Source organism: Styela clava, chromosome 1 (genome assembly GCF_964204865.1).
Source record: "Styela clava chromosome 1, kaStyClav1.hap1.2, whole genome shotgun sequence".
Classification (NCBI taxonomy): Eukaryota; Metazoa; Chordata; class Ascidiacea; order Stolidobranchia; family Styelidae; genus Styela; species Styela clava.
The window spans coordinates 11,420,147-11,433,010 of NC_135250.1; the positions used below are offsets into that span (position 1 = coordinate 11,420,147).

Sequence of the window (12,864 nt, forward strand, 5' to 3'; positions counted from 1 at the left end):
TGCGGCCCGCGGCTTCACCCAGTTACTTGTATTTGGCCCGCCAATAAAAAAGGTTGCACACCCCTGGGTTAAGGGATGGCAAACCTTTTTTGTGGAAATGGGTAAAAAATTATATTTTTATCACATGACAGAAGACTGTGGGCCATAGATATTCAATCATTGACTGCATTAATGAGAAGCTTCGTTATCCCTGGCACATTCGTTATCCCTGGCCTATACTGTAGTAATAGAGTAATCATAAACATTATTGCTAGCTAATTTCAAAAGCAAATCCTAGTGTATTTTTTGTTCAGTTGAAGGTGACCGAATTTGATGGGAGATTATTGAGCGAACAAGCCAGAAAAACATTAGGAATGGCAATTCAAGTGCAGCATTCGTAAGTGATATTTCACATCTCAGATTATCAATGTTAATGTTGTTCAGAACAAGGTCGCAAAACCTCTTTTTAAAAGAATTGCTCTCTGTAAACACTTTAATCAGTCTTGAGGGGCTCGAGTCGTTGACTCGACTCGAGTCAATCATTTACCCAAGACTCAGAGTGACTTCAATCATCTATATGGAATGACTCAGACTGACTGAGTTATTGGCTCAAACCTAAGACTCAGACAGTTCATGACTCAACTCGACTTGAGATTATTGACTCAACTCAATACTCTCGACAGACCGCTCGACACATGGTTTGAGAACATTTGCCTCATCACTGATAATTGTTGCTGGTCTTTGAAAAGAATGAACATTCATTCAACTCACATGGGGACAAGTTGAACTGTTACTTACTCACAGTCGAAAAATATTTAATCAAAATTCAAATTTAATTTCATTTAGAAAATTACCTTTTTCCTTTTGTCAACTTCTTAATTTAATTGAAAATTACAGGTACCCATATATTAGTTATCAGAAGTATGTTCCTCCTGTATCAGAACTTATGGATGTGATGGTCCGAGAAGATGGTCTTGTTATATTTTCTTTCACAGCTAAAAATGATAACTTCACAAATGTTGCATTTCAAGTAAGAACGTTTTCGTTTTGCTCCCATATGACATCGAATATTGTTGTCCTAATGGCCATATTAGTTAGTTTCTTGGCGCTACCTATATTTCAATCACAATGTACAAATTTGGGAAGGGTATTTCAAAAAGGACATATCTCACATTCCTAAACTTAGTAGCTTAGTATATATAAGTGGATGTGTGCAGAGCCTTGTTCGAAACAAAAATGTTAAACACCTGTTGTTTAGCAAAGCAAAATTGTTACTGTGTTGATCTGTCTGTATAAAGTAATTTCAGAAAATAAAGTTATCTAATGATTTGTTCATATTATGTATCAACAACATGGTTTTTAACACAATAATAACACTTTTCAATTGTGGTGTAACTCTCACTATTTGTCATGCAATTACTATCGCTGTTAATTCTAATAAATACCGGTTTCTAAGATTCTATTTCAATTTGGCTAATACCATTTTCATCCTGATTTTTGATGTGACATACTGTGAACAAGCATCCATCGAACATTTGAGGATCTACTATATTTTGGAACTACTCTACTATGCTCATTGGCCATCCGATTTATTGCACCCTGGATGGGATTTGAACCCAATATTTTAGGTACTTCCGTAATATGTGTACCGTGTTAGGGTTAAGGCATAATTTTATTTCGATTTTTCTTATATTAGTTCTATTGCGAGTTCGGGAACTGTCTGTGTTAGTCAAGTGAATATTTCCCCTGCCCATAGGTTTCAGTCCCTTTACACAACTTGTTGTAAAGTAGACGAACAAAATTAGTTACCTCCATATTGGTACATGTACATCTGGAGCGCCATATTTTACAAAGTGTTATTTTGTTTTCTAGGTAAAGATGAGCAGCAGTAAAATTTTATATTGGACGAACTGGAATGCTCAGCGTTTTGAATCTCCCTCTGAAACTTTTATTCAAGTAACAACCGATCAGACAGATATGAAAATAGGAGATGAAGCAAAACTAGACATACGGACTACAAAGAAGGCCAATTCTTATTCTATCATGGTAATGTATGAATTTGTTTTATATTTAACTATGAGATAAACTAAATTGGCTTGATTTTATTGATAAGTTGTGATGTAACAATTGGAATTTCAGCATCCACTCAGACACTTTTTTGCATGAACAGATTTTTAAAGATAAGTAAAACATGTTTTTCCCTTTTTAATGGTATTTGTCAGTTCTTAATTATGTGTTAAAATTTTTATGTGTAAATCAAATAACTTGACAGTCAATTTGTTTCTGGGAAAGTTCCAGTTTAATAGGAACGCAGCGACAAAAATTTGAGAATTAAACTAGCCGCTGCTGGTACTTTTTAGTGGTTAAATATTATTGAATAAAAATGTTATTTTAAACTTGCAAGCACCAATTCGCAAAAACCTCACAAAAATAAACTTAGATATTTTGCATAGTAAAGTATGAAGAAAATTTTACTGGTGTCAAAGGTCTGGGAAACATTCCTTAATAATATTGTGTGAGCTCGGAATTTTTTTTCGATCATGTTTAAAGAGCAGCCACATTATTGACATATTGTTAACCATAATTCAATCCTGGCTGCTCTTTCGGTCTGGGAAATATTTGATCAAATTATTTTAAGACTGTTATGGTTAGCTTTAGGCCAAAACTATACTGCGCCTCTCTTTGCTCTTTTCTGTTTTTGTCTAGACCCTATTGTTTATATTTTTTATATATGGGAGAGGCTTGATTTGACCATGAAAATTCTCATAATCAGAAATCCAAAAACTGAAATTTTATTTAATTTGTATTCTTATGGTTCTTTTTGAAATATAACAGTGGTTTTCAAATAGGGTTCCGTGGTACCCTAGGGTTTCGCAACTTTCTATTTAAATCCGAGAATATAAAAAACAAAAAGAATATTGTTTAAATAATATCAAATATCATAGGTTTGCCCCTATTATTAAACTTGCTACACTTTAAAGATTAGCCCCTCGAGCCTCTAAAAATTTTTATTGGCATTATGCTCTACCCGAAAGATTAAAAACAACTTAGCTAGAACAATTATTTACAAGAACTTGAGTGAAATCACGCTGAAAATATTTTTATTGAGCATTTGTAATATAGTGATATTATATCTGATGTGACGTGTATTAAAATTTATTATTTCACAATTTTATAATCATGACGCAAATGAATTATGATGAGATTGATCTAGTATGATGCTTTTGGCAAGTAATGGGCCGTAAAGCTTTTGCGTTCGCATTTTCAAATCGAAACTCTTTTTCAAATTCATCTATTATGTCCAATCAAGCGTCCAAAATCATATAAAAGGATGGCACTAAAATTGATATTTGAGATTTTGACACCGATCTTAATAATTATGGAAAACTAAGAAAAGTTTCTCAGAGAAACGTCACTTCCACTCACTCAGAGATGAACTCACTCTGATCTTAGCATGTGGAAAACTGCCCAAGAAAATTTGCTCAGAGAAGTGCCACTCACACTCACTCACGAGGGAAAATGGCTCATTTACGAGTGTAATTAAAGGCGAATCTTAAAATGTCGTGAGTTAAGGACATCATATAGAATTATGGTGGTGAACTGGATATTTTAACTTAACTCTCAGCATGTCGAAAACCAAGAAGATCTGCGCAAGAAAAATGGTATCTGAAATTTCCCGAGTCACTGAAATCATATTGAATTATATAGTAGTAAATTAAAAATATATCTGATGTTTTCACACAGATCTTAGCACGTGGAAAACTTGTCAAAAGAGTCAATTTCGTGCCGGAAACATATGTGGAGGAAAACGAGAGCTTCAAATTTCAATACCGATTCCCCATCACTCAAGAAATGTCACCATCTTTGTCTTTCGTCGTTTCTTTCGTAGAAACCGGAGGAGAAATTGTATCCGACACTATCACACTCGGTGTACAGTCATCTTTGGCAAACAAGGTAAGTATTAACTTAAATAGCTTTTAATATAACATATTATACTTTATTCGCTCTAAAGAAGGCTCTGTATAAGCAACCATAGTTTGAAAGAACCGGAATCTTAGGGTTTGGCATTGCCTAGGGTGGGCATTGGATTTGAACCTGTGATTTGAACCTTTTATGCCATGATCGTTAGCAATATAGTTAGATCTAACGCTTTAACTACTAGGCCACCTTCTAGTCAAATGTTTAAATTCTTTTATCACTTTTAAAATTGAAATACAGTGTATATTATTATCTGACAAAAATGTATAAAAATTGTGGAATTTAAAGTAACTTGGTTAGCACAGGCAGTCCCCGAACTCGTAATTTTGTCGTAACAAAACTAAAATAGGGGAAAATTCGAATATTTATGCCCTAACCGTAACCTGGTACACATACTACAGGAGTTCCGTATATTCAGTATCGAAATCACAGAATAAATTCCAAGTTATTGCAACGCACACACATTCCATAATTTGAACTTGATAATATGATTCAAGATGTTTCATAGAGCTGGCAAATTGGATTCACTTGTCATTGTCATAGATATTAATTTTACTAACTTATTCTGAATCATATTTTACATTCATTGATGATTCCTTTCTCCATTTGCTCAGGTTACAATTGAAACCAGTACAGAAAGAACAGAAACTGGTAAACCAGTGGATATCACTGTTCATGCAAGCCCAGATTCATACATTGGAATGAGAGCTATTGACAAAAGTGTCCTTCTTCTGAAAGAAGGGAATGATATTACACTTGACAAGGCAAGTAAATTTATTTTTGAAAATTTGAATCTGCCGAATGGGAATGGTTTATCATTGAATTCATAATGAGCTGTTTGAGCTACAAAGTCCAAAGTGGGAGTCGTGCATATGGCTGGGCATTGCCAAATACCTGATGATTTGGGAATTGAATTGTATCAATTTATTAAAAAATATTGGGAAACACTGGTCGAGGGATAGAGTATTGCATTTCCACTATACCAGCATCACATGTTAAGATTTCAGTTGAAACAGTTTATAAGGGGGAGACGTAAAAATGTTGTATAACAATCATCAAACAAAAGGTTAAAGAGTCAATATGAGCCATTTATCTAAAGTTCGAATTTTTTTTTGACTAAATAAAGGTACTTGATGATCTCGATAAGTACAAAACTACGTCTTCTACTTCATCTTGGCCCAGGTTCTTCTTTTGTTATATTCCTATGGATGGAAAGAATGCTAAAGATGTTTTCCAGGTTTGCAAAACTTCATTTTATTTAATTTGGTTGTAAACCCGAACAAAATTTTTTGTGTTTTACACGAAAATGCTAATCCCAATAATTGGAAGTGGGTTTAACTCATGAAATGAAAAAATAAATGCATTAAGTATTTGTGCGAGCAGTGGCCTAGTGGTAAGAGCGTAAGACTTAACAATCATGGAATCGCAGGTTCAAATCACATGTCAACCTCACTTCGGATGTAATAAATTGGATAGGCAATGTCAAACCAGTTACGATACCGAAAAACATCAAATTAAATTTTTCCTGTTAAAAAAGAAGTTGATTTAAATAGACCTCAATTTTCGAAATGACAAAATATGCATACAATTATTTGTGTAGAAAACTCCATCATAATTCAAACAATTGATTTTCTGACATTCATCTTCATGATTAATTCGAATAGCTTTTGAAGCCAGTGATGAAGCTACTCATTTCCTTTCTAGAAATCAGGGATTCTCGTATTTACAGACGGAGGAATTTATTCGGAACAACAATCAGGTACAAATAAATGTAACAGCTGTGCTGTACAGAATTACTAAAAAAACAGAACCTGGGTCATTTGAACATATTCTAGAACTGATATGGGTAAACTACGGCTTGCGGGCCAAAAATTTTTGGCCTAGGTCCAAAAACCTTGTCGATCCCTGTTCTGGAGAGAACATAGTTTTTGTGCAAAGCACAAAGGAGATCATTGTAACTTTTGGTTACATTCACATGAAAACAGACCTCCAAGGGTTTAATAAATTATTAGTGAAGATCCTGGGCACATACCGGTTTGTTTTTCTGACTCTCACTGTGAATTTGTTTTAATCTAATATAGAACCAACACTCATTTTTGATGATATGATGATAATGGAAGCTGCAATGGATAATGGTGTAAGTATCTTATCTTTCAGTTTCTCGTATATAATGTTGGCAAGATTTAATGTTTTCAAAGAATCAAATAATTCAAATCTTTTCAACGAATAGTCAAATTGTGATTATTTTTGTTATGCAACAATAATCCATACCCAGACACTGTAGGTTGGTACTCCCAACGATAATAACTTGCGCATTTTATAAATTTTGTCATAATCACTGATTCCTTTTGTTACTGCGTTGATTTTGGTGACAGAGAACCCACCAAATTAATGTTAATTTGATTTTTTTTGCTTTCGTGTCGACTTTGATCATCCTTATTACCAGTAGTGAATTAAACGTCACAATTTTAAGTGAACAAAATTATTATTACTGACACCGAGATGCGGATATTTGTGAAGATGATATTCTACTATTTTATGCTTTTGCTTTTTATTGTATCTGTGTTATTTGATTTAACGACATACTTGTGAGTCCTATGTCCAATCATGTAAGTTACGTGAATACGTCGTACCAGATTTCTGAATGGAAAAATCCATTCGAATATTTTAGTATCAAATCCGCTGTTTGTTTTTGGAAAATCTTGCTCAGCACTGTGTATAAATGAATTGTTTTGTTTGTTGATAACATTTTTACTGTAACATTACATGATAATTTGACTAATATTTTCCATTTTCTCTACGACAGGTTGTAGCGTTCGACAATGCTCCAAGACCTGGCATTTTGTATAAAGAACCAACTACTAGTTCTTCGAATGAACCAAAAGTCAGAAAAGATTTTCCTGAAACTTGGATATGGGAGCATTCAACTACTGAGTAAGTATTGAACAATTAAGTCATAAATGATGAGAGAAAATAAATGGATAGTTACAATTCACAGCGGACTCTTTGATAGTGTCTCCATGCAATTCTCATTCAATATTGTGTTGTATTGTATGGGAACATGTTGAATTAATGGTTATTGCACTGGGTAAAATTTGATCATTTTTATACTCTCATTTCCACAATATTCTTTCTTGTGTAGAATTAAAAGCAGATACGAATTGACAACCAATTTTAGAATTTTTTTTATACATTTATTCGCTCTTTACAAGACTTAGATTTTGCTGGGGTTTGCTACTATCTTTTTGGAACAAGCATGAATTTTACTGCTTCGGAATATATCCTACCCAATTTGGTATATTCCTATGGAGTTTATACTAAAAAAATTTCCCCTCAATATTTAATCGCAACATGCTGACTATTAGTTTCACCGTATTTATGAAATATCAGTAATAATCAGTGATGATTGTATTTATTAAAATATAACGAATCATAGAACGATATAAATAGACCAGGGGTTTTCAATCTTTTCTGTAAAATGTGAACTTATTTTGGTGATTTTCTTTAAATCTGTTGACTACTTTTAATAAATATTCATAATATTGTTATGTACAACGGCGCAAATAAAACGATGTAAAATGTCACTTTAAGCTCTAAATAGCTTAAATAATTTTTTGGAAGAAATTAACCTTTTACTTATCTGAATAATTTCTTGTGTTGCGCTCTGAAGAAAACACACACTAAGTTCACTTCAATTTTTACAACACTTGGTTAACTATTCCCATACTTGACATTCGTAGACTGGTAATCGGGCTAGAGGCTGTAGTTTGCTTTATAAATAAACCGTCCTATTGGTTTTCGTTTATCCATGATGAACGTGAAATTCCTATCCTATTTCTTTTTGATTAGAGATAATAAATTCAAATATTCAAACTTTAATCACAGTGAGACTGGGTCCAGATCGTTTTCATACACTTTGCCTGACACAGCAACAACGTGGGAACTCAGTAGCTTCGCTGTCTCTCCAGTTACTGGACTCGGAGTTTCAGAAGAAAATGCTCAAGTAAGTAGAAGGGGTTATAGATATCAAGACATATATAAATAGAACCTTCTCCGAATAGATAAAAAAAAAAATTCTATTGTGAATTGTTTGCTCAAAAAATGTTTGTAAGTCTGAAAACTTAGTTAGCAGCAATACAAATCATTTTCTTCTTCCTCAAAGTCCTTCAAGTAATTTACAATTTACTGGTTAGCTTTTATCGCATTCAATGTGCACTTGCACCCTGACGACAGTCTATGGATCACACTATGACTAAACATTCTTTTCACCTTTCCTTTTTTATTGAAACGTCCATCACCATTTAAATAATTTATCACAAACAATACAATTTTTTTTGCAGATTATCGCAACTCGAAATTTTTTTATTTCCCTCGAACTACCAGCAACCATCGTGAGAGGAGAAACTCTGAACATGAGAACAACAGTTTATAACTACTTCGACACCGAAGTATTGGTAAGATTTGGATTTCTTTTTGGAGTTTTTTGTAATACACCGTTTCAACATTTGCATACTTTTTGTGCTTCAGTTAGATCAGGGGTGGGCAATTACTTTTCTGAACGAGCCAGTTACATATGATGTGGTAAGATATGGGACCGTAGGCTCAAAACACAATATGATAACCTTTAAATCAAAACATTCTATTTACAACTGCTTGGCTAACGTTGATATAATAACGAGAATATCGGTCAGAGACCGAATCTTATCGATCAAAAGTTAGGGGAACCCCCAAAACAGCACTCTTACTCCATAATTTGCCCACCCCTGATCTAGAGGAATATGTTATTTAAAATGATGGAAGTTTATTGAACAGACAAACTCATGTTGGTTTATTTTTATTTATGTTTCGGAAAGTTTCCATATTTTATGTGATCATCATTACTCCTATCTAATATGAAGAAGACCTGATGCGTATTTTGCTATTTGAAAAAAGTTTGATATAGATAAAAGAGAAAACCATAGGACACAAATTCATCGTTGTTGTGTTTGAAATTTAATAAGCAACCTATGTATGTATACTTGGTCTGCTTGCACTCTGTACTCTTTTGGTAAAATACGGATTTAATACATAGCCCGTGTAACGATTGAATATATACTGCTGAACTTGAGTGAAATAGTTTAACAACTTATGTTCACGTCTCTTTTTGTTCTAGATATCACCAATTATTACTCTTTTATCACAGTTTAAGCATGTGTGTATTCGTAACTATTCAATTATACCGGTATCATAATTATACTTACCGGTGCTGAATCAGCCCCTTGCGCCTGCTCTCCTTTCTCGGCTCGCTTCTAATTTGATTCGCTCTTATGGTTGGAATAAACTCACTCTTCGATCACAATTTGTCGTAGGTTACACTCACTCTTGTTGAGAATGATTGGTATGACCTGGAGTTGATCGGAAATGACACGGAAATCGCTGGAACAGTGAGAAAATTTGAGATTCCAGCAAAAGATGGCCACACTGTTGTCTACCCAATAAAATTCAAGAAATCAGGAATGTCTAGAATCAAAGTTGTTGCATTGTCAGAACTTGCAGGTAGTTTGTTTATATTATAAATTATAATGATATCTGTGTTTTAGATTGTGAATATATTTAAGTTTATATAACGGACCAGAATAAATAGAATCCATTAATTCGATTACCAAGTTTGTGGGTTCGAGTCATTCTGGGACACCTTATACCTTGTATGATATAATATGCAGGGTGTTCATAAAGTCGTAAATTAATTTAGATAAAAGAATATTTATGTGTTTTGTGCAACTAACGGTGTGCATATGAAAGTGTATAAAATGAAGTGGAGAAAACGCAAAACACCTAAAAACAAAAAAAATGGTTAAGATATATTGAGGTTTCAGAACAAAATCGAAATTGTACTTAATGGCATCATGTATATAATTTTTCGTCCTAAGGGGTAAATTTTGTGATTGAAACTGTATTTTTAATTATCTGCATTGTGTGAAATTTTTTAATGATTTTGAATCAATTTATGACAATTATTACCCAATTCTTTTTTAGGCGATGCCGTCGAAAGAACATTGAGAGTGAAGGTGACACTTTTATTGATTATTTATCAATTGCCTGTTTTGATTAAACGCAGGGTGATCAAAAAAACAGAACCCAGCTCTTTCATATTTTAGAGAGAAAATTACTTTTGTGTAAAAGTGTCCTAGATTAATGGAGTTTTTAGGTACAATCGTACACAAACAGAATTTAGAGTGTTAGATTTAAGTAGTAAGTAGTTATGAAATTTATTGGTATAATTTATTAGGTCACGCAGTACTACAATGAATCATCGAACGGGTAACTGAAGATAGGAAGAAAATAATCGCCTGCTGTAAAAAACAAAAATTCTTTTTTCTACAGCCTGAAGGTATTCCACAGGACAAAGCACATGGGACTTTGATCGAAATGGAAGATTCAGAATCATCTGAAAATGTTGTTGTTAGTTTTCCTGTTGAAATTCCATCTTGGGTTGTCGAGGGATCGACTTTTGTAAAGATCTCTGTCTCAGGTTGTTTTTTTATCTTTATTAGATTAATCTATCTTTTCAATCATTGCGTTTTTAATATTGTATCTATATTACCGGTATATGCTTGGACCAGCGTTTTTCAAACTGTATTCGCCAGAACACTGCTGTTCCGAGCTTTTTCGATTGTTTCGCAGAACAGTGATTGAAATTGCGACTAAATTGGTCGCCATGGCAATGGCTAGTCCGGGTCGTAAATGTGTCTGCCAACTGGCAACAAACAGGTGAACAGGCCTTGTTATCCAATCATGCGGACAGGCCTTTTGCCAGTCTGGAAAGCATGGCATTTTTGTTAACCGTTCAATATCGTTGGCCGACGCCCTAGTTTTTGAATTGTGAAGTTTACAGCAGACTTTTTAATTTTATCATACTCTACATTTTCGAAACCACCAACCAATTTTACCTTCTTATTTTGTGGTGTTCTAGAAGCGAGACAAAAAGCATAGGTGTTATCGGGGAAAAAAAGGTTTGAGAAACGCTGACTTGGACCTAAGAATTGAATTTTTTTTTTATTCTATAAAACTGCTTATTACTTAGTATTTGAATCAGGGCTGGGGTGCTGGGTTCCATAGCCATTAAGGCTTCTAAATCTTGCTACTACTTGAAATATAACTTAAAACTTTTGAGGTAATATTTGAAATTAAAATTTATAAAAAAAAATTTCAGATGAAAAGGATAAATTTTTTTATTTTAGTGAATTAATATGTCAAAAATGATTAGATGGTTAGGAACTGCAGCCAGTAGAATTTCTGGTAGCAACTGCTTCAGCACCATCTAATAAAGTAATACAGATCTAGATCTGCAAAAATGTCATGGCTCCGGCTCACTAGTTCTGATTTGAACAGCAAGTTTAGTAAGTATGTACAAAAATCTAAGGAATTCAGTTGAAATAATATTTAATAGTTTTATATCAGAAATCGCATTTAAATTTAGATTGCCTACCTGCAATAAAATCCACTGCATTTTATATACAACGATGACTTTTCAGGTAACATTATGGGAAATGCTCTCAGTAACCTTGGAAATCTTTTGAGAGTCCCAACAGGATGTGGAGAACAAACAATGATCGCTTTTGCACCCGATGTATTTGTCAGCATTTATCTCAAGAAAGTCGGTCAATTAGTTGGAGAAGTGGCAACTAAATCAAGATCCCACATTCAACAAGGATATTCCAATGAGTTGAGGTAAGTTTTACAACTTTTTGACTTGGCCGTCCATTACTAGTAAGGTCGTTGTGTCATTCGCAGAGCTATTTTTCCAACATTAATCATTTTTTTGAAATTTGAAGTAAGTTTGGAGTGTTCCACTGCATATATTTAAAATTTAAGTTCCAATGTACATTCAAGTTTAGGCCAGGACATTTGGGGGTTTATACCTCATTCGCAAATTACTAGAATATGGGAAAGTAGTGATTCCTTCAAGTGACTTTTTTCATAATAATAGGTCATGCATTAGGGCTGGAAATTTCAGGGAAAACACTTTAATCGTTAACCGGGTAAAATTAACCAGTTAATCGCAGCGTGACGTTTGACGTAATAAGTTATAATTTAAGCTTGTTACGTCCCAATTGTTTCAAAACAATTTCATGAGATTATATCCTGGTATTGCTCGAAATATTTCATGTTTTGTGATTGTTCCATGGTCGCTCTTCTGCAAGAGATATGCAGCGTACTTTGGACATGTAGGTGTATTTCAGTATAACAAAGTAATTGCACAGTATATAGGTGATTTGTACTCGTGATGCCGGTTAACGGTCAATATAACTAATAACCATTAACCATTTAAAATCTGTTATTTGATTAACCGGTTAACCATTCCCAGCCTTATCATACATAGATAAACTTTATCTCCATTGATGTCAGTAATTTTGATGAAGCATTTCTATACCTTTGTGGATAGCAGCCACTGTATTGTGAGGAGTCACTATTTGGGTCCAACAATTTAATCTTTAACCCACATTACCCATCAATATTTGTGCCATATTAAAATTGGTACTGGGTTGAATACCTTCATTGATATATTGCTAGCTACTTGTTTGAAATATGTTATATACTCGTATACATGTGGTAAGTGCTATCAAGATTTTCTTTTCATAACCAGGTATCAGCTTTCTGATGGTGGATTCAGTGCTTTCCAGAGTGACACTACCGGAAGTACGTGGTTAACAGCTTTCGTAGTCAAATCATTTATAGCTGCCACACAACTGAGTAGTGATTACATCGCAAAAGATCGTTTGGACAAAGCTGTTGGATTTATGATGAAATATCAGAATAAAGAAGGAATTTTTGATGAACCTGGTATGGTCCGACATCAAGATATGCAGGTGGGTAATTTCTGTAAAGTACAAATCATTGTGTCACAACTGAACGAATAATCTTATA

At 33.7% G+C, this 12,864-nt stretch overlaps 2 protein-coding genes across 2 annotated transcripts in view; one reads left to right on the plus strand and one right to left on the minus strand.

The window, feature by feature from the left end:
* The window catches only part of LOC120339297 (CD109 antigen-like), a 32,022-nt gene that overhangs the window by 10,331 nt on the left and 8,827 nt on the right, over positions 1–12,864 (plus strand). Inside the window, exons 10-25 of the mRNA XM_078109716.1 lie at positions 294–376; positions 877–1,009; positions 1,852–2,025; positions 3,724–3,933; positions 4,572–4,721; positions 5,084–5,194; positions 5,662–5,716; positions 6,039–6,094; positions 6,764–6,891; positions 7,843–7,960; positions 8,298–8,411; positions 9,306–9,492; positions 9,973–10,004; positions 10,321–10,468; positions 11,472–11,667; positions 12,584–12,806. Of these exons, the coding sequence (XP_077965842.1) occupies positions 294–376; positions 877–1,009; positions 1,852–2,025; positions 3,724–3,933; positions 4,572–4,721; positions 5,084–5,194; positions 5,662–5,716; positions 6,039–6,094; positions 6,764–6,891; positions 7,843–7,960; positions 8,298–8,411; positions 9,306–9,492; positions 9,973–10,004; positions 10,321–10,468; positions 11,472–11,667; positions 12,584–12,806 (2,118 nt within the window). The remainder of the gene's footprint in view (positions 1–293; positions 377–876; positions 1,010–1,851; positions 2,026–3,723; positions 3,934–4,571; positions 4,722–5,083; positions 5,195–5,661; positions 5,717–6,038; positions 6,095–6,763; positions 6,892–7,842; positions 7,961–8,297; positions 8,412–9,305; positions 9,493–9,972; positions 10,005–10,320; positions 10,469–11,471; positions 11,668–12,583; positions 12,807–12,864) is intronic.
* The window catches only part of LOC120338046 (tight junction protein ZO-1-like), an 82,146-nt gene that overhangs the window by 8,753 nt on the left and 60,529 nt on the right, over positions 1–12,864 (minus strand). The gene's annotated exons all lie outside the window — the stretch shown is intronic.